General features: G+C 35.1%; 1 protein-coding gene across 1 annotated transcript in view; it reads right to left on the bottom strand.

The window, feature by feature from the left end:
- Positions 1 to 24546, bottom strand: part of abat (4-aminobutyrate aminotransferase) — a 30081-nt gene extending 5535 nt beyond the window's left edge. The window contains exons 1-12 of the mRNA XM_051102646.1: positions 24310 to 24546; positions 15351 to 15493; positions 13108 to 13205; positions 12510 to 12539; positions 9707 to 9824; positions 6088 to 6137; positions 4728 to 4808; positions 4213 to 4305; positions 2601 to 2663; positions 2451 to 2514; positions 2077 to 2225; positions 220 to 357 (exon numbers count right to left, since the gene is read on the bottom strand). Of these exons, the coding sequence (XP_050958603.1) occupies positions 220 to 357; positions 2077 to 2225; positions 2451 to 2514; positions 2601 to 2663; positions 4213 to 4305; positions 4728 to 4808; positions 6088 to 6137; positions 9707 to 9824; positions 12510 to 12539; positions 13108 to 13205; positions 15351 to 15420 (954 nt within the window). The 5' untranslated portion in view covers positions 15421 to 15493; positions 24310 to 24546. The remainder of the gene's footprint in view (positions 1 to 219; positions 358 to 2076; positions 2226 to 2450; positions 2515 to 2600; positions 2664 to 4212; positions 4306 to 4727; positions 4809 to 6087; positions 6138 to 9706; positions 9825 to 12509; positions 12540 to 13107; positions 13206 to 15350; positions 15494 to 24309) is intronic.
- Between the last annotated feature and the right edge of the window lie 106 nt (positions 24547 to 24652).

The raw sequence follows: 24652 nt of genomic DNA, 5'->3' as shown, positions 1-24652 counted from the left end.
CTGGTTAGCTGCCCATGACTGCTGCAAAGAAACTTTTAGTTCAGTGATGGAAATCTCCTCATGACCTTTCTATCAAGCACTGGTTCCATTCCTTACCGGGTTGGCTGGTTGGGTGAGTGTTGAGAGGAGGTTGTGGAGGGTAGTAGTTTCTTGTTTATTGTAACATACATGCTACTTTAAAAAAAAAAAAAAAAAAAAAAAAAAAAAAAAGCGCTTCACCTTGCGCGCAATATTTCGCAGTTTGATGAAGAAGTCAGGGGAAGCGTGGTTGTCCCCTCCCTCTGCCTGGATGGGCTCGATCACAATGCCAGCCACTGGTTTGCCCTTCTGCCTCCACTTCACAATAAGATCCTCAACCTGACACACACAGACATTAACATCTTACTTACATGTGAAGAAGTACCTAACGCTTTGCAGTATGTGCACTGAAACGCAGCGATTAGTCTGTTTTTCTTAAATAAGGCTCCAGTTCTAGCAAGGGTTATTATCAGTAATCAAAACTAAAACAAATAAAGCATTTTTTGTCAAATAAAGCAGACATAAAAATAAATATTAAATAGTAGATTAGAAAAAAAATAATTAGAAATGCTTCCTTTGCAATTAATAAAAAAAAAGTTCGAAACTAAAATTACTAATTGGAAATAATAAAAATAAGTATAATAAAAATAAATGAAACCTAAAAAACTGCAAATAACAAAACCACATATATTTGATAAAATTAATACGAGTACATCAGCTTAAAAATGGCTATTGGCTATTAAAAATGAAGCAAAACGAAACAAAACAAAACAAAACCAAAAAATAAACAGATAAATAACAGCTCCTTTAATATGTTCCACCTCACCTTAAAGTCCATTAGCCATTTAAAAAAAATGGAACAAAACAAAACAAAAAGCAAAGCAAAACACAGAAAAGGGTCCATCAATATCTTCTACCTCAATTTAAAAAAGGCTGTTGGCTATTAAAAAATGAAATAAAGTGAAAGAAAAACCAAAACGAAACAAAACAAACTGTAAATAAATTAGAATAATAATAAATAATTGGAAATAAATAAAAAACAAATCTTGAAAGTTAAATAAAAATAAATAAAACCTAAATAGTTATATTTAAAATGAATGAAAAAATATTACAAATGATACAACCATATAACTAAATTAACAGAATTTAAACTAAAATCTAAAACTAAAAGAGTATATCCGCTTAAAAAAAGCTATTGGCTGTTAAAAAAAAAAAAAATAAAATGAAACAAAAATAAAACAAACAAACAAACAAACAAAAAAACAGTAATTCAGTATGATCCACCTCAACTTAAAAAAGGCTACTGGCTATTTAAAAAACAAAACGAAACAACCTGGAATTAAATTGGAATAATAATACATAACTGTAAATAAATAAACAAATTTTGAAAGTGAAATAAAAATAAATGAAACCTAAATTGTTGTATTTAAAATTTACAACAAAAAAAAAATATTACAAATGACAAAACCACATAACTAAATTGAGATAATTTAAACTAAAAATAAAATGAACACTGAAAATGTAACAATAAATTAATAATTTCAATAAAACTATAATAATATATAAATAACACACAAAAAAAACACTGAACTTAACTATTAAACCCTGGTAATTTAATAATTAACCACCATTCAATAGCATTTGCAGCATTTTGCTGATTACCACAAAACAAATAATTTCAATTTGTCACTTTTTTTTTGATCTTTTGCCCTTATGCTTAATTCTTGATCATGCACATTCCTATTGAAATCACTGAAAATCGGCCATAGATTTTTGCCAAACAATGTAAAATGGGACCACACATTTAATCATTTATACAGTCATTTTATGTCTTTCCATGACACAACTGAAACATTTTATTTTGAGCATTTTAACATGGACTTGCACCCTTCACTTCCATTGTAAGCCTCAATAGGAGACTTTTGTTTTTTGTTTTTAAAAGAAAAGCAGACACAACCAAAAATGCTTTAGATTTAGCTAAACCAGTTCTGAATCAGGAATATTTCTTTACTTAGCATGTGGAGAAAATTTTTAACACATGAAGGAGACATCTCTGACCTCCTCCAGGCAGCGGGCCTCTTCCTGTGCGTTCTCCCTCACAAACTCCTCCAGAGGGTACTGCAGCTTAGGGAAAGGTGCGATAGGCCAGTCGAAGGCCGGTATATCCAGTTTGTGAATGACTTTTGAATGTGTTGTGGCCAGGCAACCTGTAATCCAACAGCACACACACATCAGGGGACGGACGTCCTAGTTAAAACAAAACATGCAGGCTGCTTTGTTTCTCAAATGAAGTCATATGATACAAACAGCTGCAAAGGCAAACAAATGTACGGCAAATATATGCAGGCCAGATCAAGTCCCTGTATCTGCTCAAAATGTAAAAGTGCATCAGACACATCTTTCAATTACATTTTCCATTTATAAAAACTTACCCAAAGTTCTCCCATGGAAAGCTCCCATAAAAGACAAGATGCTCAAATCTGGGCATCCAGGACTCTGAGACAGAGGGGAAAAAATAGATTAGTGAAAATAATGTTGCATAGTCATGCATAGTGCTTCTTTAAAAGTGTTTTTTTTCTAACCTGGTTGATCATGCAAGTGCCAACTTCCTGCTCAGAGGGGGTGGCATATCCTCTCTCCTTATTCTAGAAAATAAAACAATAAAAACAAGCATTAGATATCAGGTGATTTAAGAGTTACTTACGTGCATAAAGTAGGGCTGCCAATCATGATATGCCAATTAATCAAATAAATAGAAATTCATCAGACATATCAATAGACTGCCGCTCAAAAGTTTGGCATCAGGATGAATTTTAATGGTTTTTAAAGACATTTCTTATGTTCAATAATGCTGCATTTATTTGTTCAAAAATATAGACATTTTTTCAATTTAAAAGAACTGTTTTCTATGTTAATATATTTTAAAATGTAATTTATTAATGTGATTCAAAGTTAAATTCTCAGCATCATTACTCCAGTCTTCAGTATCACATGATCCTTCAGAAATCATTCTAACATGCTGATTTATTATCAGTGTTGAAAACAGTTGTGCTGCTTAATTTTTTTGGACCGTGATACTTTTTTCAGGATTCTTTGCTCAATAAAAGGATAAAAAGAATTTATTTAAATTAGTTTAATTAGTTTAAATTTAATTTAGTTTTCTAAAAATATACACTACTGTTCAAAAGTTTGGGGTCAGTACATTTTTATTGTTTCTTTTTTCGAAAGAAATTAATACTTTTATTCACCAAGGATGTGTTAAATGAATAAAAAGTGATAGCACAGATTTACATTGTTAGAAAAGATTTATATTTTGAATACATGCTTTTTTTTTAAACTTGTTATTCATCAAAGAATCCTGAAAAAAAAGAATCACAGGTTCCAGAAAAATATTTGGCAGCACAACTGTTTCCAACACTGAAAATAAATCAGCATATTAGAATGATTTCTGAAGGATCATGTGACACTTAAGACTGAAGTAACAGCTGATGAAAATTCAACGTTGCAACACAGGAATAAATGATATTTTAAAGTATATTAAAATAAAAAACATTATTTTATATTGTAATAACATTTACAATATTAATTTTTTTTTTCTGTATTTTTGATAAAATAAATGCAGTTTTGATGAGCGTAAAAGGCTTCTTTAAAAAACATTACAAGTCTTACTGATCCCAAAATTTTGAGCGGCAGTGTATGCATATATAACAAAATACACTACTGTTATATATACATATACACACACACACCTTTACTGTTTTCTATGTAATGAACACAAGCCTATAGTTCACAACAATCCATTTCACAATCAACCTAATATGGCATTTACATAACAGTTTGGAATTGTAGAATTGTGTTTTTGTGTAAATATATCATATTTTATATGATTAATTGTATCAGTTGACAGCCCTTAATATAAAGTAATCTGAAAAAATCTACTATAAATGAAAGCAATAACACCAAAGAAAGTTATTTTTTATTAGAATTATTGTTATTTGTAATATATATATATATATTTTTTTTTTTTCCCCATATTTTTTTTTCCATTATATTTTTCCATATCTAGATTTTTTTTGAGTTTTTTGCCAGAATACAACCAATATCACACCTAAGTATATAAAGCAAATGTGCTTTGTTAGGGTCATCATGACACATCAAGCCTGCGCAGGAGCAAACTGAGGAAAGTCCACTCACTCTGTACCAGATAAACATGGTCTTGAAAGCATTCTCATTGGAGCAGGAACCACAGGCCATGGTTTGCACGCGTGTCATCCCGTTTGGGGCAATCTAATGTTTAAAAAAAAAAAAAAAAAAAAAAAAAAAATTCACATTCACAGCACACCACACAACCATAAACAGCAAGCCGCACTGAAAGAGTGCACTGATTTAAGGGAGTCATTATGATATCTGCTAAGGTTGTTTTCAAGATTAAGAGAATCCAAAAGGGCTGTTTTATAACTGCCGAACACAAGCTGTTTTTCAAGTTAAAGGTTGCAGTTGCCTCATTACTGGGGCAGATCCAGACAATCTGTAATCCTTGCACAAAATGTAGTATTTACTCAGTACTTGTGAAGTGTTTCAGCATTATCAGCAATAATTAATAGAGACATATGCTGTAACAAGCTTTTGTGGACGTTTTGAAATATGAACACAGATTGATTTTTCAAGAAATGCTTTACTTGTGTTTTTTCCAATCCAACAACACTCACCGACAGCAGGCTCTCGACCAGTTTGTCTGGAAAGTTTTCAGGTGGCAGAATACCAAGCGCTGGCCGGTTGACAAATGCACTCTGCGAAAACAAAGATTTGTTTTAAGTGCCCAAGAAAGGTTTTTTTTTCCCCTATATTTATGTACTTTCTTATTGAAACAGGAACATGCATGTTAGGTTAGAAATGTCCTTCTTTCTAATAGCAAATAGGCTTTAGTAATGTCTCAGAGATGAACATTATTGGCTATTCACTAGTCAGTTACAGGTGATATAAATGAATGGGACATTCTCATTTTGGAAAGCTTTTGATTAAATAAAGTGTGTAGTACAGGATGAGCAATCAATATTTTTGGTCTGTTTTCCATTAGAAAAATACTACTTTTAAGTTTGTATACACTGCTATTTAAAAGTTTGGAGTCAGTAAGATTTTTAAATTAAATGAATCAAAAGTGACAGTAAATACATGTATAATGTTACAAAATATCACATAAATGCTGTTCTTTTGATTTTTTTTTAAAATAATTCTGGGTCACACTTTATATTAGGTGGCCTTAACTACTATGTACTTGCATCAAAAAATAAGTACAATGTACTTATCGTTGTTATATTGTATTGCAACATACTTTTGCTTCTATTAAGGTGGGATACCGTTAAGGTTAGGGACAGGTTTGGTGGTATGGGTAGGTTTAAGGGTGGGTTAAGGTGTAAGGGATGGGTCAACATTGCAACTGTAAATGTAATTACAGAAATTAATTACAGATTTAATTACCTATAGGTATTTTTAAAAATATAAGTACAGTGTAAAAACATGTACGTACACAATAAGTGCATTGTACCAAATGAAAAGTGGCACCTAATTCTGAAAAGATGTATTATGGTTTCTACAAAAAAATGTTATGCATATTAAACTGCTTTCTACATTGATATAGTTTTATATAAATAAATGTTTCTTGACCATGAAAATCAGCATATTAGAATGATTTCTGAAGGATCATGTGACACTGAAGACTGGAGTAATGATGCAGTAAATTCAGCTTTGCCATCAAAAGGAATAAATCACATTTAAAATACATTAGAATAGAAAATATTTCATACTATTTCACAATATTACTGTTTTACTGTATCTTACAAACTTTAGAACAGTAGTATATTTGCTAACAGTGAATTATAAATCAAGTGAATTTAATTCCGTTATTGTCACTGAAATGTAAAAATCAAATCCTGTGCACTACGCCTTTAAAAATCTCTCATCACGTCACACTCCTGCTGCTCTGTCTGACGGATCACTGCAAATCTAATTTCCATTCTACAATCTATAAATACACACAAACAATGATTTCACAGTCTGATCAGGACTCACCACATTATTTGGATTGGTCATCACTTTCATTAAGGCTGGATGATTGTAACCTAGAAAGGAAGATCAAAAATATTGTTAGTTTATTCAGTATACATGTAGTGTGATATCTGCAGGATAGATTCAACAGTATAAACACACACAAACACACCAAAACAAACAGCAATTGAACTGACCGCTCACATTTGTCAATTGGAGCCGAAGGCAAAAGCGTATTTGCATGCTAGTAAGTTTAGGTGAATAATTGATATAGTCACTCTCAATAAGTACAGCAGCAGTTAGCACAGCTCTGTTACTGCTACTATTATTCAAAGCCCAAAAAAGTATTTAGACACTTAATAAAGCCACAAAATTAAACATATATGAACGCCGTTGTAATTTATAACACAATAGCAAATCAAGTGAAAAACAACGGTGCCAAAAACATTTGTAGCATAGATGTATAAAGTTAATTCCCTTCAAGAGAGTCTCCAAATGTTTGAACAGACATCTATGGTTTTATTTAAAAATTAACAAATTAAAGGTTTTACCTGAGAAGTCAACTTAAGTAATGGTTTGATATGTTATTACATAATGCAATTATATTCCTTCATTTAAAGTCTGGCTTAAGGGTCCAAACACTTTTTGGGGTCACTGTGCACACTGACGAGGCAAACTCGATTTATTGTGATGAACCAATCATTATTAATTAATAATTAATTGTATTGCAATCTAATTTGTTTCTTGGATAAAAAGCAGTTAGGGCTGATGATGCACTCCAAAAAAAAAAAAAAAAAAAAAAAAACATGAAAAATGTCTGAACTGATCTGGATCTGTTATGTCTGCATTTCCCCTGACTCACCCACAAACTGAAATGTCAAGGTTTACATGGACATGTCCTGCCCAAAATGCAAGTACACTCAATGTTCAGTGTTTTTTTTCTTTATTTTAGTTGAGATTACATAAAACTCTGCATTAGCAATCCCAGCTATGACCAGCAGAGAGCTCTTGTACATGCTGAACATACAGACAAGTTATGGCAAAGCACAAAATATGAATTATAGATATCTGGCAAAACATTGCCGGACTGTGTTGTTCCCTTCTGTCAGAAAACAGAAAGCTGAACTCAGCTGATGCATCATTTACTGTCATGATATTTTGCATGTCTGCATATTAAGAGAATAACAATAATAATAAACATCTCCTGACCTCAGTTTGAATGCTGAGTTCATTCTGTTCTAAACGCTGTGTTCATCCCCCTCTACCAGTGCTGTGAGGTCAACTGAAACAAGCCCTTGTCCATAAAAATGGATGTGTTTGTGGGAAAACACCAGCTGTTACCTCATAGGTCATTTCTGTCATGCAATGCATTTTTTTTCATATTTGTTGGCTAAAAATGTAATTACATTCCTTAAAGATGAACTCATAGTAGTTTCCTTTATTATTATATTAAAAACATGAACGTAATTACGGCTATTTCTAGATTTATATGGTTGAAGAAAAAACCCAGAATTCGACTTAAAACGATGCAGCGTAAGAAATTAGATGGAGGTCTGTGATTTCCTAATTTTGATTGATAGAATTTAGCTTTTCAAATAAGAGGAATCAAAACCTTGGTTATTTCAGATTCTTCGGTTTCATGGCGAGTTCTGAAGGCGAACATCATCCATCCTGTTCGCCTACAAGATCTCCCCTTTGCAGGTATTTCAAAATCCTTAAAGAAATCTTATGGACAAATTATTGAATATTCACTTGATTTTCATAAAAATAATACAATATATATACTTTTTAATGTCAAACGCTAGTCTTGTCTTGCTCTTCCCGAAGAGTTTTTTTCCGGTTCATGATTCCCAAATCATGTTCTCCCTCAACTCCAAAATTGTCATGCATCGCTGTTTTATCTTTTTTGTTAGAATGATTTTGAAATGATTTTTGAAATACGATTGGAGTTTTTCGACATACCCTAACTGTCTTTAGCCAGAATACACAGAGTTCAGGCAGAGCAAGACAAGATAAGCGGTTGAGATTAAAAAGTATTTAAATTTTTAAAGCCGCGCACCGGTTTTTGAAGTTAACATGAACGCCGTTGCGCTTCGAGCTTTTTCTTTTACTAAAAAAGCGCCGTTGACAACTTTTTCTTGTCAAAAAAGATGCCAAGTGTGAACATAGCCTTAAACTGCATTTTGGAAGTTCAAATAGCAAAGTTTCAAAGTTTGGGGCACCATATCAGTCCATTATATGGAGAAAAATCCTGAAATGTTTTCCTCAAAAAAAACATAATTTCTTTACGACATGAACATCTTGGATGACAAGGGGGTGAGTACATTAACTGTATATTGTTGTTCTGGAAGTGGACTTCTCCTTTAAGTGCCTAAGCTTGACCTGAGCACATTTCAGTATATATTTTACAAGCCTGTTTACTTCTTAAGGCTAAACAGAGTACAAAATGTACCGCAGAAAAGAAACAACCCACATATGAAATCTTGTCAAGCAAGTACAAATTCAAGTACAGATTAGTACAACACTCCACCCAGTTATCTAAAAATATACATATAAAAAAGGGATATTCTCAAGTTTCATCAAAGATCAAGTTATCTGATTGGCGGCTGATCCAGAATCACAGAGAGTTCTAGATAACACCATGTTCTAAACTGACATGCTACAAAATTGGCGCAGGCCAAGTGCAATTTTGCTCTCTCCTAAACAAACAGGTGTGAAACATTAAGAAATAGCACAGGTGGATTGCGGCTATGCTGATGTTACGCATGAAGAAAACAAACTCATTTCTCTTGCTGCTTCGGTGGTCAAGAAGAAAATGTTACGGTCCTTTTGTATGCATGTGTCTGTCATTGTGAATTTTGCGGGTGAGTGGGGATTGTACACTAATGTAACTAAAATATCCCATAATGCACTTCTGTCGAAATGATACAGGAGCAGCAAAGTGCGAGGGGAATCATAGTTCATTAAATCTGAGTCACCACCTGAAGGCATCTCTGAGAGCGAGAGACAGTAGCTTCACTCAATTTGTTGAGGCTGATTAAATGTAAGCCAGCAAACGGACCAAACCAATGACATGCAAACACAAGGCACTCTTTCTGCCTCTCAGGTCTGTTTGTTGTATCCGTACAGGCAATCCTCACAGGAAATCCTCAGTTCCTATCACTCACTTTTAATCATCCACACCAAACGTGCCTTCATGCAAAGCCACAGGACACAGCTCACATTTACTGAACAACACAGTGGCCATAGCCACAACACTATATGGTAGATTTTAAGATCCTCTAGTGCAGTGTTGTTATTGTTAACTAAAACAATTAAATTAATTGAAATAAAGCTGAAAAAAATCATTTAATATTTTATTTCAATTCGTTGCCAAGGCAACACTTCCAATTTTCATTTAGGCTCAAGTCCTACAATTACTAAAATTAAAACTTGGTTTTATAATGGGTTTATTTGAGTAAACTATCCCTCAAGCGGCACAAAATACCCCTGACAATAAATAAAAGCGAGTACTAACTTTAGAGAACAACATTAATTCAAATTACTGATTTAATACAGATTACTCCTTTCCTGTTTTAGATGTGTCAGTGGTCTGCAGAGGAATGCATGCGTTGGAAAAGAGATCTGCTTATTGACTGCTCACCAATGGGGATAGAGGAGATTTGTGTGTACACGTCCAGCATTCGGTTGCCGTCCACGTCCACCAGGTAGTTCCCCCTGCTCTCCTCATAGTTGCAGAAGAAATGAATCGCTCCAACATTCTGCAGACCAGAGGAAAAGTAGAGTTAAGCATTGATATCAAGGTGATTTGTGATCCATCTGCATACCTGATATTATGTATGTATGTATGTATGTATGTATGTTTTTTAGCAGGGCTTCAGCTCCACGTCAATGGATGGGTAAATTAAAAAAAAAAAAATCATTAATTAAGTAATCACACAAAAATGTAAAATATATTCTTTTTAAAAATGAAATGAAAATAAAATAAAATAAAAAACTGATTGATTGAAGGCCATCCAAGATGTAGATGAGTTTTTCTTGATTGGAACAGAAAACATAAACATTTACATCAGTTGCTGATAAAAACAATAATCCAGATTGCATTAAGAGCTGGGGGTGTAAACTTTTGAACAGAACGAAGATGTGTACATTTCCTATTTTGCCTACATATCATATTTTGTTTATTTGGTACAGCCCTTCAGAAGCTACAGAAGGTACTCACATGTTTCCCAGAAGACAAAATGTTAAACTGACTCAGATATTCAAATTCCAAAAGTTTTCAGGCCCGGCTCTTAATGCAATCTGGATCGTGTTTCCTTCTAAAGAACCAATGAGTGTTTGAACCTTCTAAAATAGTTGAATATAACTGGAAAATACACAAAAATGCTGAAAAATCAAAGAATTTGTGGGACCTTAATGATTTTTCTGAAGAACAGTTTAACTGTTCAGGACAAACAGGGGACTCATGAACAACTATCACTAAACAAACAAACACAGTTGTGGATCATTCAGGTAACAGAATCAAGCTTTTGAACCAGGTCGTTTCTATGAATTCAGCTATTATTTTCTCTTGTGGACTATATATAAACGTCTTTTATGTGAAATATCTTATTCAGGTCAATACTAAATAACATGCATTTTCTATGATCCCTCTTATTTTGGTAAAAGTATTCACATTTTGCAGATTCTGCAAGGTGTATGTAAACTTTTGACCCCAACTGTAACTACTTTAGTTAATTTATTAAAATAATGTGGACTGATCACATTTTATTACTTTTTGATTACTTTTCTAAATTTCTAATGAATGTTAATCATTTTCAAACATTTAAAGCAGGCAGGGTATGTAACAGTAGTAACACTGATTATGGTTAACTTCCAAAATCCCATTTCACCTGAATTAAGATTATTAAAATTTAATTTTAAAGCACAGCCACAACAAAATTAGACTTTTTTTTTTTTTTACTTTGAGATCATTCTGAGATTAAATACAGATTTAGTTTAATTTTTTAGAATATAGTTTAATTGCTATGATAATGTTTTTGAAATCAAATCTGGCATCTAACATCTAACAATGCATTGGGGGAAAAAAAAAACCTGTGAATCCTAAAAAATAAAGCATACACATAAATCCAAATAGGAAATAAAACAATTATCAAATAAGCATGTGTCCTATTCTGTGTCCTACTCTTGAAACATATCATAGAGCAGTAAATGGGAAAGAAAGCAGGGAAAGAAATTAGTTACATCTGTGAGTGTTTTTCAAAACTTTCATGTGGGCGCGTAAAATATTTAGATGTAACCCCCTTTGTTATCATTAACATTTTGTGCCTGTAATTAATTACACATTTTTTCTCAGTAATTGTAACTGATTTACATTAAAACTGAAAAGTTACATTTATTATCATCATATATGATCATATCATCACAGTCCATCAATTATCATCTTAAAAAGTGAAAAACGAAAATAAACAAATCCATCATTAAAGCATTTTAACTTTAGACTGATGCTTTTGGCCAAAATACCAGTCCAGAATCCATAATAATATTTCCTTCAGTGAAAAAGTCCACCAACTGTTATTATTTGTTTGTAACTGCATTGGTGCACAAGTGATGTAATGCTAGATTTCTTCAAATCTCTTTAGGTGAATAAATAAACTTAACATCTTGTATGACTCACTGTACATTTTCAGCAAATTTTCATTTTTGGATGAACTACTCCATTAATGGATTCACATACAGAACTGAAAAAGCAGAAGATATCACAATTCGCACCGCGACTAATTACCGCAAAATCGTGAGCAGCGCTGCTTTATCTAATGAAAGTGGCTTTTCCCCCTGTGTGGCTTTGAACCTCACGCAGCATCTATTTTTAGCCCATCTGATGAATAGATTATGACTCTTCTTATGTCTGCTCTCGTGCGAGGGAGACAGACAGCGGCCAGCAGACACGCACCGGATCCGCGGCGAAGCGAATCTGTGATATTAGCTTCATCGATGCCTGTCAGCTCACATCTATGTGCTCATCCACAGCAAAGCGGTCAGAAGATGACAGCGACTGCTCTCAAGAAGCCGGTCCAGACAGCAGATAAATTACTGCCCGAAATACATTCATCACTCAATAAGCTGAAGACATCCAGGCAGGTTTATATATGGCTGGACGTCACATCAGAAGTAACACTGCTACTCTACGACAGTCACACTTTAGCTTTACTGCCGTTAATGATTCTCATATAGTTGTTTGTTTTGCATGCTACTATTTGAGGAAGTGACTCATTATGTTTAAATCATTATGGAAACAAACTAAGAGAGCCACACTGGCAATGTAACAAACTGCATGTCTGAGTCTATAAGACTTTAATCTAATTGCATAACACAAGCTTGTTAAGGTACATTTGTGTGTGCATTGATTGAGCAAACGCCAAAGTTCATTTCCATGTGTATCTCACCTGAATCTCTCCAAGCTGTCTCAGCAGCTCCTGTTGAATGAGAGAAATGAATTTATTAGCCATTTTGTTCTGCAGCATTATCAAAAGATGTTCATTTCAGCTTTAAACACACATTATTTTTCTTATGATTTGAAATGCTTCATCTTTCTTCTTTTCTATTTTTAAATGGAAACTTGGATTGGATAAAGAAGGGAAAGCAGCCAACAAGTGTCAGGCATACATGGGAACTCCTTTAATACTGTTTGGAAAGCTTATTAGGATGCACTTCAGGAAGTTGGTTGTGAAAATGTGTGCGTAAAGAGGTGTTATCAAAACAAAGTGTGATTAGTCTGAAGTAATCACACTTAATTTTGGTCACAACATAATTCAGTTTTCTTCCATTTGTGTTCATTCGTATTAATTTAATTTGCAATTTGGGAGAAAAGTAATAAGAACCATGTGTGTCCAAACCTTTAAGTTTTATATAAAGGAGTCAACAGTAAAACACCAATAAAAACTAACACACAAATTAATAATTATTATTATTTCCCACAGAGGCATATCACAGCAATCTAGTGATAAATCTCACAGTAAAAGTGTAAAAATGCTGAGAGTGTACCTGGGACTTTGGACCTGGCACAGCGGTTTTCATGGATGGGGCGTCATATTCAAACTCTGAAACTGTCTTTGTGGCAGTTTTGCTGACATATCTGGAGCCTAATGTAAAAAATAGGTAAATAAATAAATAAATATGATTACATATTTTAATCATTTCAGCAGTACATTTTCCCCATCATGACTCGTGACCAAAATATTATTACGTACACCCAGAAATGAGCTCCTTTTACAGAAAAACTGATTAATATCACATTTTACTGAAATCGTATATCACTTTCCTATTTTGTTTTGAAAAGACGTTACCATTTATGTCTAGTGCTGTGCACTAACTATATTAAAGGAGACGTTCACTTCCAAAACAAAAATGTAAAGCTAATTTACTCACCCCTTTGTCATACAAGATGTTCATGTCTTTCTTTCTTCAGTCGTAAAGAAATGTTTGTTGAGGAAAACATTTCAGGATTTCTCTCCATATAATGGACTTCAGTGGTGCCCGTGAGTTTGAATGTCCAAAATGCAGTTTAAATGCAGCTTCAAAGGGCTCTAAACTATCCCAACTGAGGAAGAAGGATCTTATCTATCAAACTGTTGGTTATTTTGTTAAAAAATTTACAATTTATATGCTTTTTAACCTCAAATACTCATCTTGTCTAGCTCTGTGATGTCCATGCGTAGTCTGTGTAATCCGGGTCAATACAGTTAGGGTATGTCGAAAAACTCCCATCTCATTTTCTCCTCCAACTTCAAAATCGTCCTACATCGCAGTTTTACCTTTTTTTTTTGGGCGTTTGACCTTCTTTGCATGTTCACTTCGTAAACACTGGGTTGGTACTTCTGCAGTGATGTAGGACGATTTTGAAGAAAATGAGAAAATGGAGAAAATGAGATATTAGTTTTTCAACATTCCCTGCCTGTACTGACCTGGGTTACAGAGACTATGCATGCACATCGCAGAGCAAGACAAGACAAGCCTTTGAGGTTAAAAAGCATACAAGTTGTAAATTGTTTTAGAAAATAGCTGATCATTTCGCTAGATAAGAGCCCTTTGAAGCTGCATTTAAACTGCATTTTGGAAGTTCAAACTCACAGGCACCACTGAAGTCCATTATATGAAGAAAAATCCTGAAATGCTTTCCTCAAGAAACAAAATTTCTTTACGACTGAAGAAAGAAAGACATGAACATCTTGGATGACAAGGGGGTGAGTACATTATCTGTAAATTTTTTTCTGGAAGTGAACTTTTCCTTTAAAACCAACATGTTTACTTAAGAGTCTTGTTTTAATTGCTGATGTGTACATGATCCAATCTGGTGCCCTTTGATAGACATTTGTCCTTAAAATACAACACGACACATATTCACTTTTAATACATCAGCTTTCTGCTGCATAACAGGAATGAACCATTGATTCTTTCATTCCTCTTGAATTATGAAAGGCTGAGTCAGTTTCAGTGAACTTAACTTTCTAAAAATGCTTAGCAATTTTAGAGGTTTATATGACATCTAAAAGTAATTAACCAACTAAACTCTGTAAGAGTTCAAACATTCCTTTTGTATGTTTGCAGTACATTTGAACAGTGGCCAACGAATACAACTAAGCAGCCACAAAACGTCTTTTATAGTCATGTTTGAACAGTAGTAACCTCTTTAGGGGCTACGTAAGTTTACAAAAGTGAATGGGATGTTCTCACTACTGAGCTATTGATTAATGAAGAACACTGTCAGGATTGAATCAGTGTGACCAGCCAGTGAAGGACGAGACATGCACAGACTTCTCTACGAATGCAGAATTCACTAGTCAAAGCTGGACAGAACCAGATCCCAGTAACTCATTTACATGGTTAAGAAACTTTGAACTGTGCCCCTCGTGACATTCGGCTCCATAACCAAGGCTGGAAATTAACTTTTTGACTTGGTAGAACTGGTCTTACCAACTTCAAAAAGTTTAGGAGCACAAGCAAAAATTTACAAGCACCCACTAAAAATCTGCTGACGATTAAAAGTTTCAACAATCTGACCCTGTGTTTTTTACCACACACTTGTTCTGGCATTTCTTGTTCACTTCCCAAGCTGAGCATGGAGTTGCATCACTTCGATGAAGTCTTTGTGACAACTCCAACACTTTTTAAGGGTCACTGGTAGGTTGAGAACATTATAGTCTCTGTCCTCTATCTGACCGGGAAGTTAAACAAGCTTTTAAGACTGGAGGATATCTTAGTCCTCCATCTCTCTGTGGTATTTTTACCTGGAGCAGCGAGACGCAGGTTTTGCTGAAGGGAGATGGCCAGCTGGCGGGTCAGGAGTGAGGAACCCATGTGTAGCACTCACTGAGACAGAGATGAAGAGCGAGTGAGAGAGACAGCACACAGCACCTGCCTTTCACTTCACCTGAGGAAAGACAAAGAGAGAGATAAGACAGGTTACAGGAAGTGGGCAGCTGATATGGGTTAGGGAAATGTCACTATCAAAGACTTTCTGGTACATTATACAAACTCCAGGTCTGTTTTAACAGAACCCCTAAAGCGTGCCGTGGGTTTGGTGGGGGGTAATTCAGAATGAATGGGAGAATGTCACATAAAAGGAAGAAATGCCTCCATCGTGACATGATTAGATTTGACTGGTTATGAACAGCTGTGATTGGTTCATGCAATCAATGCTGCCTCTTGTGTTTGTGTAATCAGTCTGAATGAACAATATAATGGCGTTAATGGGAAGGCTAATTTTAAAAAGTAAGTAAACAACTCACACACTAAGATGTAACCACTTTGTTACATCAAAATAAGACTTTAAAAAATCCTGAAAACATGATATGTGCAGCTTGGTGAACTTTAAAGTAAATCTTAGTTTCTGTGACCTATATTTACCGAGTTTGTTGACCGATGATTCGAAACATTCAAAAATAGCTTAAAAGTTAACTATTAAAAAGAATAGCCGAACATAAGTTTGCAAATAAAATACATTGTTTAAATTGTTACTGCCTTAAGTTATTTTGGAATAAAAGTAAAATGCTTAAAGACGCTAACTTGATATTCATACATGGCTTTAATATTGATGACAATGTTCACGTAAAAATATAAAATAGTTTTTTATTTTTATTTTTATTTTTCAGATGTAGATTTCAGTAGTAGTGTACAGTGTATGCAATGACCAAGAAAGTCTGACTGGGCCATGATTTTACATTTGATAGAGAAAAAAAAAAAACAAACAAAAAAAACACTTAGAGGACTTTTGCCTCCTCATTACAGAACAATACTTCACAGCTTAGACAATCATGGCAGAGGTCATTTATAGAGGTCTTCAAAGTTAAATTAGAAAAAACAACATGCAGTACATACACAAAACAACATTTAACTATCATTTATTATTTTACTTTATTTAATTTTTTTTAAAGAGAATGAAAATTACTACTGAAATCTTGACCAATATTATTAATTTATTTTACAAAAATAAAACTGTTAAAATAATATATAATTAAAACAGATAAAATAGTTGAAACACTATATAATATATATTTAATTGTTTCTTTATTTTATATTATAAAATAATAAAAGTTATTTAGATGATTTTTACAATATATACTGCAAAATAATATAAATTATATAAATAGCAAATTAAAAAAGAAAACAATAATTTAAAAAAATAAGGCTTAAAAAAAAGATAAGATAGAAATGACAATATATCATTTAGAAATTTGCAACTGGTCAGACAAACAAATAGTTCTGCCACAAACTCACACCACTGAATGAAATAATGGTACACTGAGGCCAATGTACCCTTATTTCATTCTGGGATGCTTAAAGGGGTCATCGGATGCTAAGTTCACTTTTACATGCCGTTTGAACATTAATGTGTGTTGGCAGTGTATGTACAAATCTACCCTGTAATGATAAAAATCCATGCAGTAGTTTTTTAAACAATCTGTAAAAATAATATCCCCTTTTTCAAATCGAGCCATTGTCGTCAGAGTCGTTGTTGCGTCACACCCACAGAGGCCGCTCCCGTGATAGTTGATTGACATGAGCGTTTTACCTCAGATCAGTTGTAACAGTCCAACCTCCATGTTTTGATGCCAGAGCAGGGATGTAAGTTAGACAAGAATATCTCTGATTGAGCAATTGAGGTTTTGTGCTGCTGGATGTAATAATGAACATAGTGGTCGTCATTTACTCCCGACATCGAAGCCGCTGAACATGCAGTAGATTACGTTTGTTTGTGAAGGGAATGCGCCTCCCGATCTACATATATCTGTCTATGTTCGTGCGAATCATTCATGATCCAGCTTCACTTACAGCAGAAGTGAGTATAAGGTGTTTTTTATCAATCTTTGCGATCGCCTTTCCTAACAATGTGCTAGTTAGCAAGTTTAGCGGCTAAATGTGGCTAAAGTAAACATGCTCATCTCTCCACAGTGAGAACAGAGGGGCGGGGTGAGGACAGTTTATTTGCATTTAAAGCAACCTTGACCAGAATGAGACGATTTTTGCAGAGCTGATTTTGGCAAGGTAAAAAGGGTGTTGTTTTACACAACCATTGAGAATTTTTAACCAAAGTATATTATAGACTTTTCATTAACACCCTTAAGAATCATATCAACTTGTGGAAATTGGACATCCAATGACCCCTTTAAACAATCAATATTCAGTGAAATCAACCTACAAACAGCTTGTCTCTACAAACGTGTCCACAAATAGCTGTCTCTGCATATTCATTAGGGACAGAAGGAAGTATTTTAACATCACCATTTACGCCTTTGAGCTGAAAAAAATGTAATCAGAAACTGATTAACTACCAGATGGGAGCAAATCTTACAGTCTGCAAATAGACAGTCCTGGGATCAGGCTTCAGTACCACAGACAGTTCCTCTTTTCCTGAGCAGCAGGTTCAGCCATGCCCATCAATCCTGTCCTACTCCAGCATTCCTGACAGTCGGCACTCACTTAATTAAAGCACAGTTGATTGGTGTTAATTACAACATGGCTTAGACGCTCACTGGCCCTCAGATGATCTTTTTGCACTGCGTAACCATCACAGTCGTTCCTTGCGATGCAGAGTCTTGTGAGGACGAGGCTGGGGGCAGCAGACAAATGACTAACGCTGTGACTTTCAAGTACTGTTAAACCTTCCCAACAGGCACAGGGTTCAGGAAACCCGAGCTCACTCGGTCACACTTTAGCGCTAAGATTAATTGGGACGAATAGTCCTGCCTAAAGGGAAAAGCCAATGCCTGGGGGAATCCCAACATATCTTCAGCTCTCATAATGAGTAAGCATATGCTTAGGAAAGGAGCAGCATGGTGATGGTATGCAAATATTCTGCACAAAATGTTCTTGACTAAAATAAATATACCATGTTTTTTTTTTTTAACCAGTACTGTTCCTCCTTAAATGTCATGCCATATTTTCCAACAATCAATCTTTCTGCTCTATTAAAAGGAAGCTAGTCTTGTGTGTTTGCTTGTCCAAAGGAATCAATTCACAGAAAAGAACTGGACGCCCGCTGGACATCGGAGCGAACCCACGGCATCTTTATTCATGCAGGAGAGGAGAAGCAGAAAGTGCATCTCTCATGTGCTCCAGATCTGAGGACGCTTACGCAATCGAAGCAGCAGAAACAAGAAAAATCCAGACGCTCCGTCTCTCAGAAGCACCCCAACCAGACGGCTCATCGACCGGATAGAACTGGTTCAGAAAATATGTGTTACACAAGCCCGTTGTCATGCGCCTGTGAGGATGCAGCAAGCAAAATGGGATCAACTAGTTTAATGGCTGGAGGGTGACAATTTGATTGATGGAGCTGATTTGCCTTTCTCAAGTAAAAGGGGCTAATTTCATTTTACTGACTGATAGCGACAGTGAATGCTGATGGGAAGAAGAGTGTGGACACATCTTTGAAATGATTTATTGTCAAGGAATTGTGGGTAGGCAGTGTAAATTCCATTCAGATAATAATCAGTAGTGATTCAACGGATCACAAAACTCACGGTTTGAATCACATTGCAGTTTTGAGCCACGGATCAGATTATTTTTTGGAAGCAAATGCTGTTTAAATGAAGCAAAAAGATAAATCTGAACTGGCTGACCAAACAACTTCAAAGAAAAAAAATCTTTATTATTCATTCCTGATGATAATAAGAGAGAGGACTGTACAAGCAATAAAAACACTAGAAATCCACAACTTTCAAGGTCCTTTAAAAACATTATACTTAAAAAAATTACTAATTTTCAACATAAAAATCAAATCAACTCTCTTAGCTCACATCACATTTAATTCTCTCTCAGCTCCGGCGCAACTAATCAATATTCATCAGGGGTCTCCGCGTGGTCATTGTGCTGGGGGACCATTTCGAAGCCAACAATAGCCGCCTGTGCTGGATTACACAACTCCGAGCCGCCGCCAATCGCCCTGCTCCTCTCAGCTCAGAGTGTGAACTAAAGCCAGCGGTCCACAAGAGCCATGAGCAACAGCACCAACCGCGAAGCCATTTTTTAAATGCAAATTTTCTGGTGTTACGTAACACAGCCCTGTAAGCGGCTCCCCTCGCTAAAGGAGCCAGATAACATCAGTAGAAGTAAGCAACAAGACATAAAAGAGTCTACAGAATACAAACATATGAAGCTCATTTTCAAACTTCACAGATGACAAACGTGATCTTTAACTGATCTTAATTAAAATAAAGATCGTAGAAGCAATCATCATAATCCCAATCAGATATTTATCACCAAATGAACTTTGATCGTTGGCTAGTGATAACATTGAGCTCACTAAAGACACCGAGCTGCTTGTCAGTGGAGGATACGAGCACGGTTCACTACGCATAATGCTCATCTCTAACCCCGTTAAAGCCTATTGGTAAACTTCATTACACCAATTCCCCTCTGCATGATTTAAACAGCCTATTAGGTCATGCGGAAGTCATGAATACGCTAAAGATTCAAAGCGCTCATGCTTTCACCTAAAAAACATAAATATCTAGAAAAATCAGACACTCTGAATTTGAAAATAAGTGAAGTAAATCAGAGAGGTTATGTATGTTGAAATGTCTTTTAATCAGTCTCCGTAGCAACGGTACACGAAAAAGGGGACGTTCGGAGGGATTGAAGAGGTAAAACCTCTCCAAACTGATAAATACTGCAAGACAGTTGCCAAGGGAACCAGCTGAGGAAAACAATTGTACTACTGACTGTCTTTCTTGTCTGGATGACAGATCAACCTCTGTAGGGAAGACTGTGCTGCTATTAAAAGGATAAATCCTAGTTAAAAAGCAATAGGCCACGTTTTATGCATGCCTTTCAATACCTCAATAATAAGAAATGCACGCTTGATTCATTTAAAACAGCATGAAAGACAATACTGCAGGGTTAATATTGAGAATTGGACAAAGATATGTGATGCTAACCATCACATGAGAAGATGCTATGAATAAGAGCCAAACTACTGTCACCAGTAACATTATTCACCATCTTTGTCAGTACATGTAGAGCGTAATCATAAATCTTTGTCTGAAAACATTTGCATTCCTGCAAACCGACTCCACAATTCAGCAGGTGTTTTGTCTGTCAAGCACTGCGCTGTAAATCTATACTATTAAAATGGTAATTTTTTTACAGAAAGAGACTGTAAAAATGCTACACTAGTGTAATGATAACTTGTTAATTGATATGATGAAAACTATAAATGGTGAACATATTTAATTTTACTGTAAATAAATGTTTTGGGGAGTAAAAGCTATAATTTATGGTAAAAACAGTAAATGGACAGTCCCTGCATGACACAACACATATGATTAAAGTTTATATGTGACACAGGACCACAAAACCAGGGTCAATTTTCTGAAATTGAGATATTTATACATTATCTGAAAGCTGAATACATAGCTTTCCATTGATGTATGGTCTGTTAGGACAATATTTGGCCAAGATAAAATTATTTGAAAATCTGGAATCTGAGGGTGGAAAAAAATCCAAATATTGAGAAAATCATCCGAATGAAGTTCTTATCAACGCATATTACCAATCAAAAATTAAGATTTGATACATTTGTGAAGGGAAATTTACAAAATATCTTCATGGAACATGATCTTTACTTAATATCCTAATGATTTTTGGCATAAAAGAAAAATTGATAATTTTGACCCGTACAATGTATTGTTGGCTATTGCTACAAATATACCCATGCTACTTTTTTGTGGTCCAGGCTCACATATATTGTCTTGCTTTTCATCATTTGAATGCCTGGCATTTAAACTGAACGGTAGGGTTGGGTATTGTTCAAAATATTAATATCGATGCCGATACCGATACCTTGACTTTGATACCGGTTCCTGAACGATACTTTTTACAATACCGATTTTATTAAATCAATTTTAAGAAGATTACATTATCTCAAAATTATTTTTTTCATCTTATTGACGTTTATACAGATTCAAAGCCACTGCACAAAGGAACAAAATATATCCAACACAATAAATCAGTGAAAATAATTTTAATAAAGCTCAAAAAGTTCAGTTTACACATCTGTTAGGCTACATTTACACTAGTGTATGTTCATTTTAAAATGCATAGCTCAGACAGAATCATAATTTCTATTCATTTTCCACTAATTTACTGACAAGCACCAGCACCTTCCAGTGCTGTCTGCCGGTATGTATGACGTTACATGCCTTCTCTCTTCTGCAATCGCTGTTCTGACTCAGAGGACATAACATATTTCAACAACATTACATGGCCAAAACACACATTAGACGGCAAGCGAAGTTATTACAAACACTCGCTGGTGGATTAAAATGAGTTTTGAGTAAAAGCGGAATATAAATCTTATTTATTGTCTTATGTAGCATCATGCTACAGTGTGCACGAATGATCACGTAATGCACACTTTCGATCGTGTAGTGTGAACAGAGATCTTTTCTGAAATGCCAGTATGAACAAAAACGCACCCGTGTAAATGTAGCCTTACATCTAAGGAGGTTTCACGCTACAGCCTTCATGTGTGAGCTACATCTGAGTGTAACCGGTGTAAACTAGCAGGTGTGTTCGACTTTGTCACATCTCTACGCAGGACCATAAGAGCTGTAGAGAGCAGACTGCTTCGTATGCTTTCGGATCGCTCTCGCGGATGTCACACACCAATCAATCTGTGCGTCACCGCTTCTAGTCGAACACACCTAGTGCTGCAGGCTTACTGGCACACTGACGCTGACAAGATTAACCCCTTAGGTTAGGTTTGGTACCAAACGACAAAAGGTTTTTCGATACTCGATGGTATCGAGGCATTTCGGTCGGTGCCTAAAAGGTATCGAACTCGATACCTAGCCCTACTGAAAGGTCTTTCACTAGTTCTTATGTTAAATATCTATCGTCCGCCAAAATTAATAAATTCATAATTGACTGAATTTTTGATGCTTGCAAGTGCAATCTCTCTCTTTTATCTGGTAATTTAAAACATTCAAGTTGACAACTTGGATACTCTATCTTTTGTTTCTTATTTTTGCTATCAGATATTTTGATACCATTTTAAGGTAAAAATCTGATTTAGTTACATTAAGTAGACTGGTAAATTAAAGCAATAAGCCCCAAGAAGCCGTGGTTTACAGTGAATTTACAACAGCTATGAGGCATTGTCAGGCATGACGCGCAGCACAGTCACAGGGCTTATTGCTTTTACAAAACGGTTATTCCATATACGTAGTAAGTAATTTTTCACAAAATAAAACAAAACAAATAAAGTGTAATGATATTAATAAAAACATTATTCTTCTGCCAAACAATGTACTTCCTCTGAAAGGGTTGTGGAACAAAGTGGTTAGGTGTATGTTTATAGTATGCAGTATTCAGTGTGCAATTCAAGGACATTATTGCAGTAGAGAGAGAGAGAGCGCAAACAAGTCTAAAATTATTAAATAATTTTTGTCAAACAATATTTTAAATAATCTTACTGAAATAGGCCTTTTGAGTTTCAGAGAAACAGGCTTTTTTTTAAAAAGTCAGAAAGTTCAGTACGTACATGATACAGACTGAACTGTAAATATTGAACTGATGTATAAATAACCATGTCACTATTATCAGAAACCAACACTCGTAGTAAAAGTTACAATATCTATGCTTTGTATCTTTAAGTTTTAAAACGTATGTTTAATCTACAGCAAGCACACCCACCCCAAAATTTTGACTTTGCTACCCTGGTTTTATTATTGTAAATGTGCAGTAACCATATTTTTTGACCATTTTTGATTACCACAGTTTTACTTTAATTACCATGATTAAACTATGGTTAATTTGTGGTTACCTTGGTTTAACTTTAGTAACCATGTTTTTTTGGTTGTATTTGTAGTCAAATCAAGGTTAATTTTCGTAAGTGTTACCATAGTTTCTGCCAAAAACATGGTATATGTGTTTATGTGTGTGTAGTGCATTAAACAAAACGACAAACAACAGTTCTATAGACTGTGTTTTAATTCATTATAATTAATGCATAGGTCATCTTTTTAATTATTGCTTTTATTCAGTATTTCTTATTCAGTCTTAACCCATTTCAAGTTTAAATCTAACAGCATTTCATGAGGTTTATGTTTAAGACAAGAAAAAAACTGAAAACAAGGCTTAGTATTTTTTGCAATTTTGTTTTTAGAGAAAAAGTACCTTGTTTAATACCGCAAAACAGAGCAAAAAAGCAGTCATGTACCCACCCGTCATGCCTAATAAATAAACAAAATAAACAAAACAAGACCAAACAAAACAAAGCTTTAATCCATTATGGGAAGCAATAAATGAATGCATTTAAATGACAGGTGGCTAATGTTGTTTTTCTCAGTACCAGTCTCAGAGCAGGGGAAACGACATCTGAAAAACTTGCTGCACACAAAGCAGCTGGTGGAACTGAGACGCAACAGTATCCGGTTCCGACTGGATCTGACCTGTCAAACGGTTCTGAGAACGCGACGTATGGAGGAAACCGAATCGATGCAGCAGGCCAGCTCTCATAACGCTGCAATGTTTCAAAAGAAACGCGTCCATTACAAAACACGCCAGCGGTTGCATTAATGCACACCGAAGCGTTCCTGCAGAGATGCTTCTATATGTCTAATGCACAATAAACTTATGATTATGAATTACTAAAACCGCATGCTTATGCTCCGCGGTGAGAGCGCCGCTGCTGCGTCTCTTTCGCTGCTGCTGTAATGATACTTAAAACATTTTAAGACTCACCTTTGTGCCTTTTGCTGTACAAGAGGTAAAATCTGTCAGGTTCTTGGCTGACGAAACAGAAGGAGATGAGCGCTGGAGTGAGGAGCACAGATACACTTTAAAACATCATTTGAAGTCTGGCCTTTTTCGCGAGAGGAGGGTTTTGCTGGGGGATCCGCCGACTCCAGCCAATAGAGAGAGACTTGCAGCTCCCGGAAATGTCAGATGCCTTGCACAGAGCACAGCACAGCTGTGTGCAGTCAGCACTTCATATCTCCCATAATGTAATCGAATCTCCAGTCATGTAGTAGGGGATTTGATTCATCTCCGTGATTCGAATCTTTTGAATCAAGGACGCTGTGTT

This window comes from Labeo rohita, chromosome 3 (genome assembly GCF_022985175.1).
Source record: "Labeo rohita strain BAU-BD-2019 chromosome 3, IGBB_LRoh.1.0, whole genome shotgun sequence".
In the NCBI taxonomy this organism is placed as follows: Eukaryota; Metazoa; Chordata; class Actinopteri; order Cypriniformes; family Cyprinidae; genus Labeo; species Labeo rohita.
Note: the sequence above shows the minus strand (reverse complement) of the source record. Positions and strands in the feature narration are given on the sequence as shown.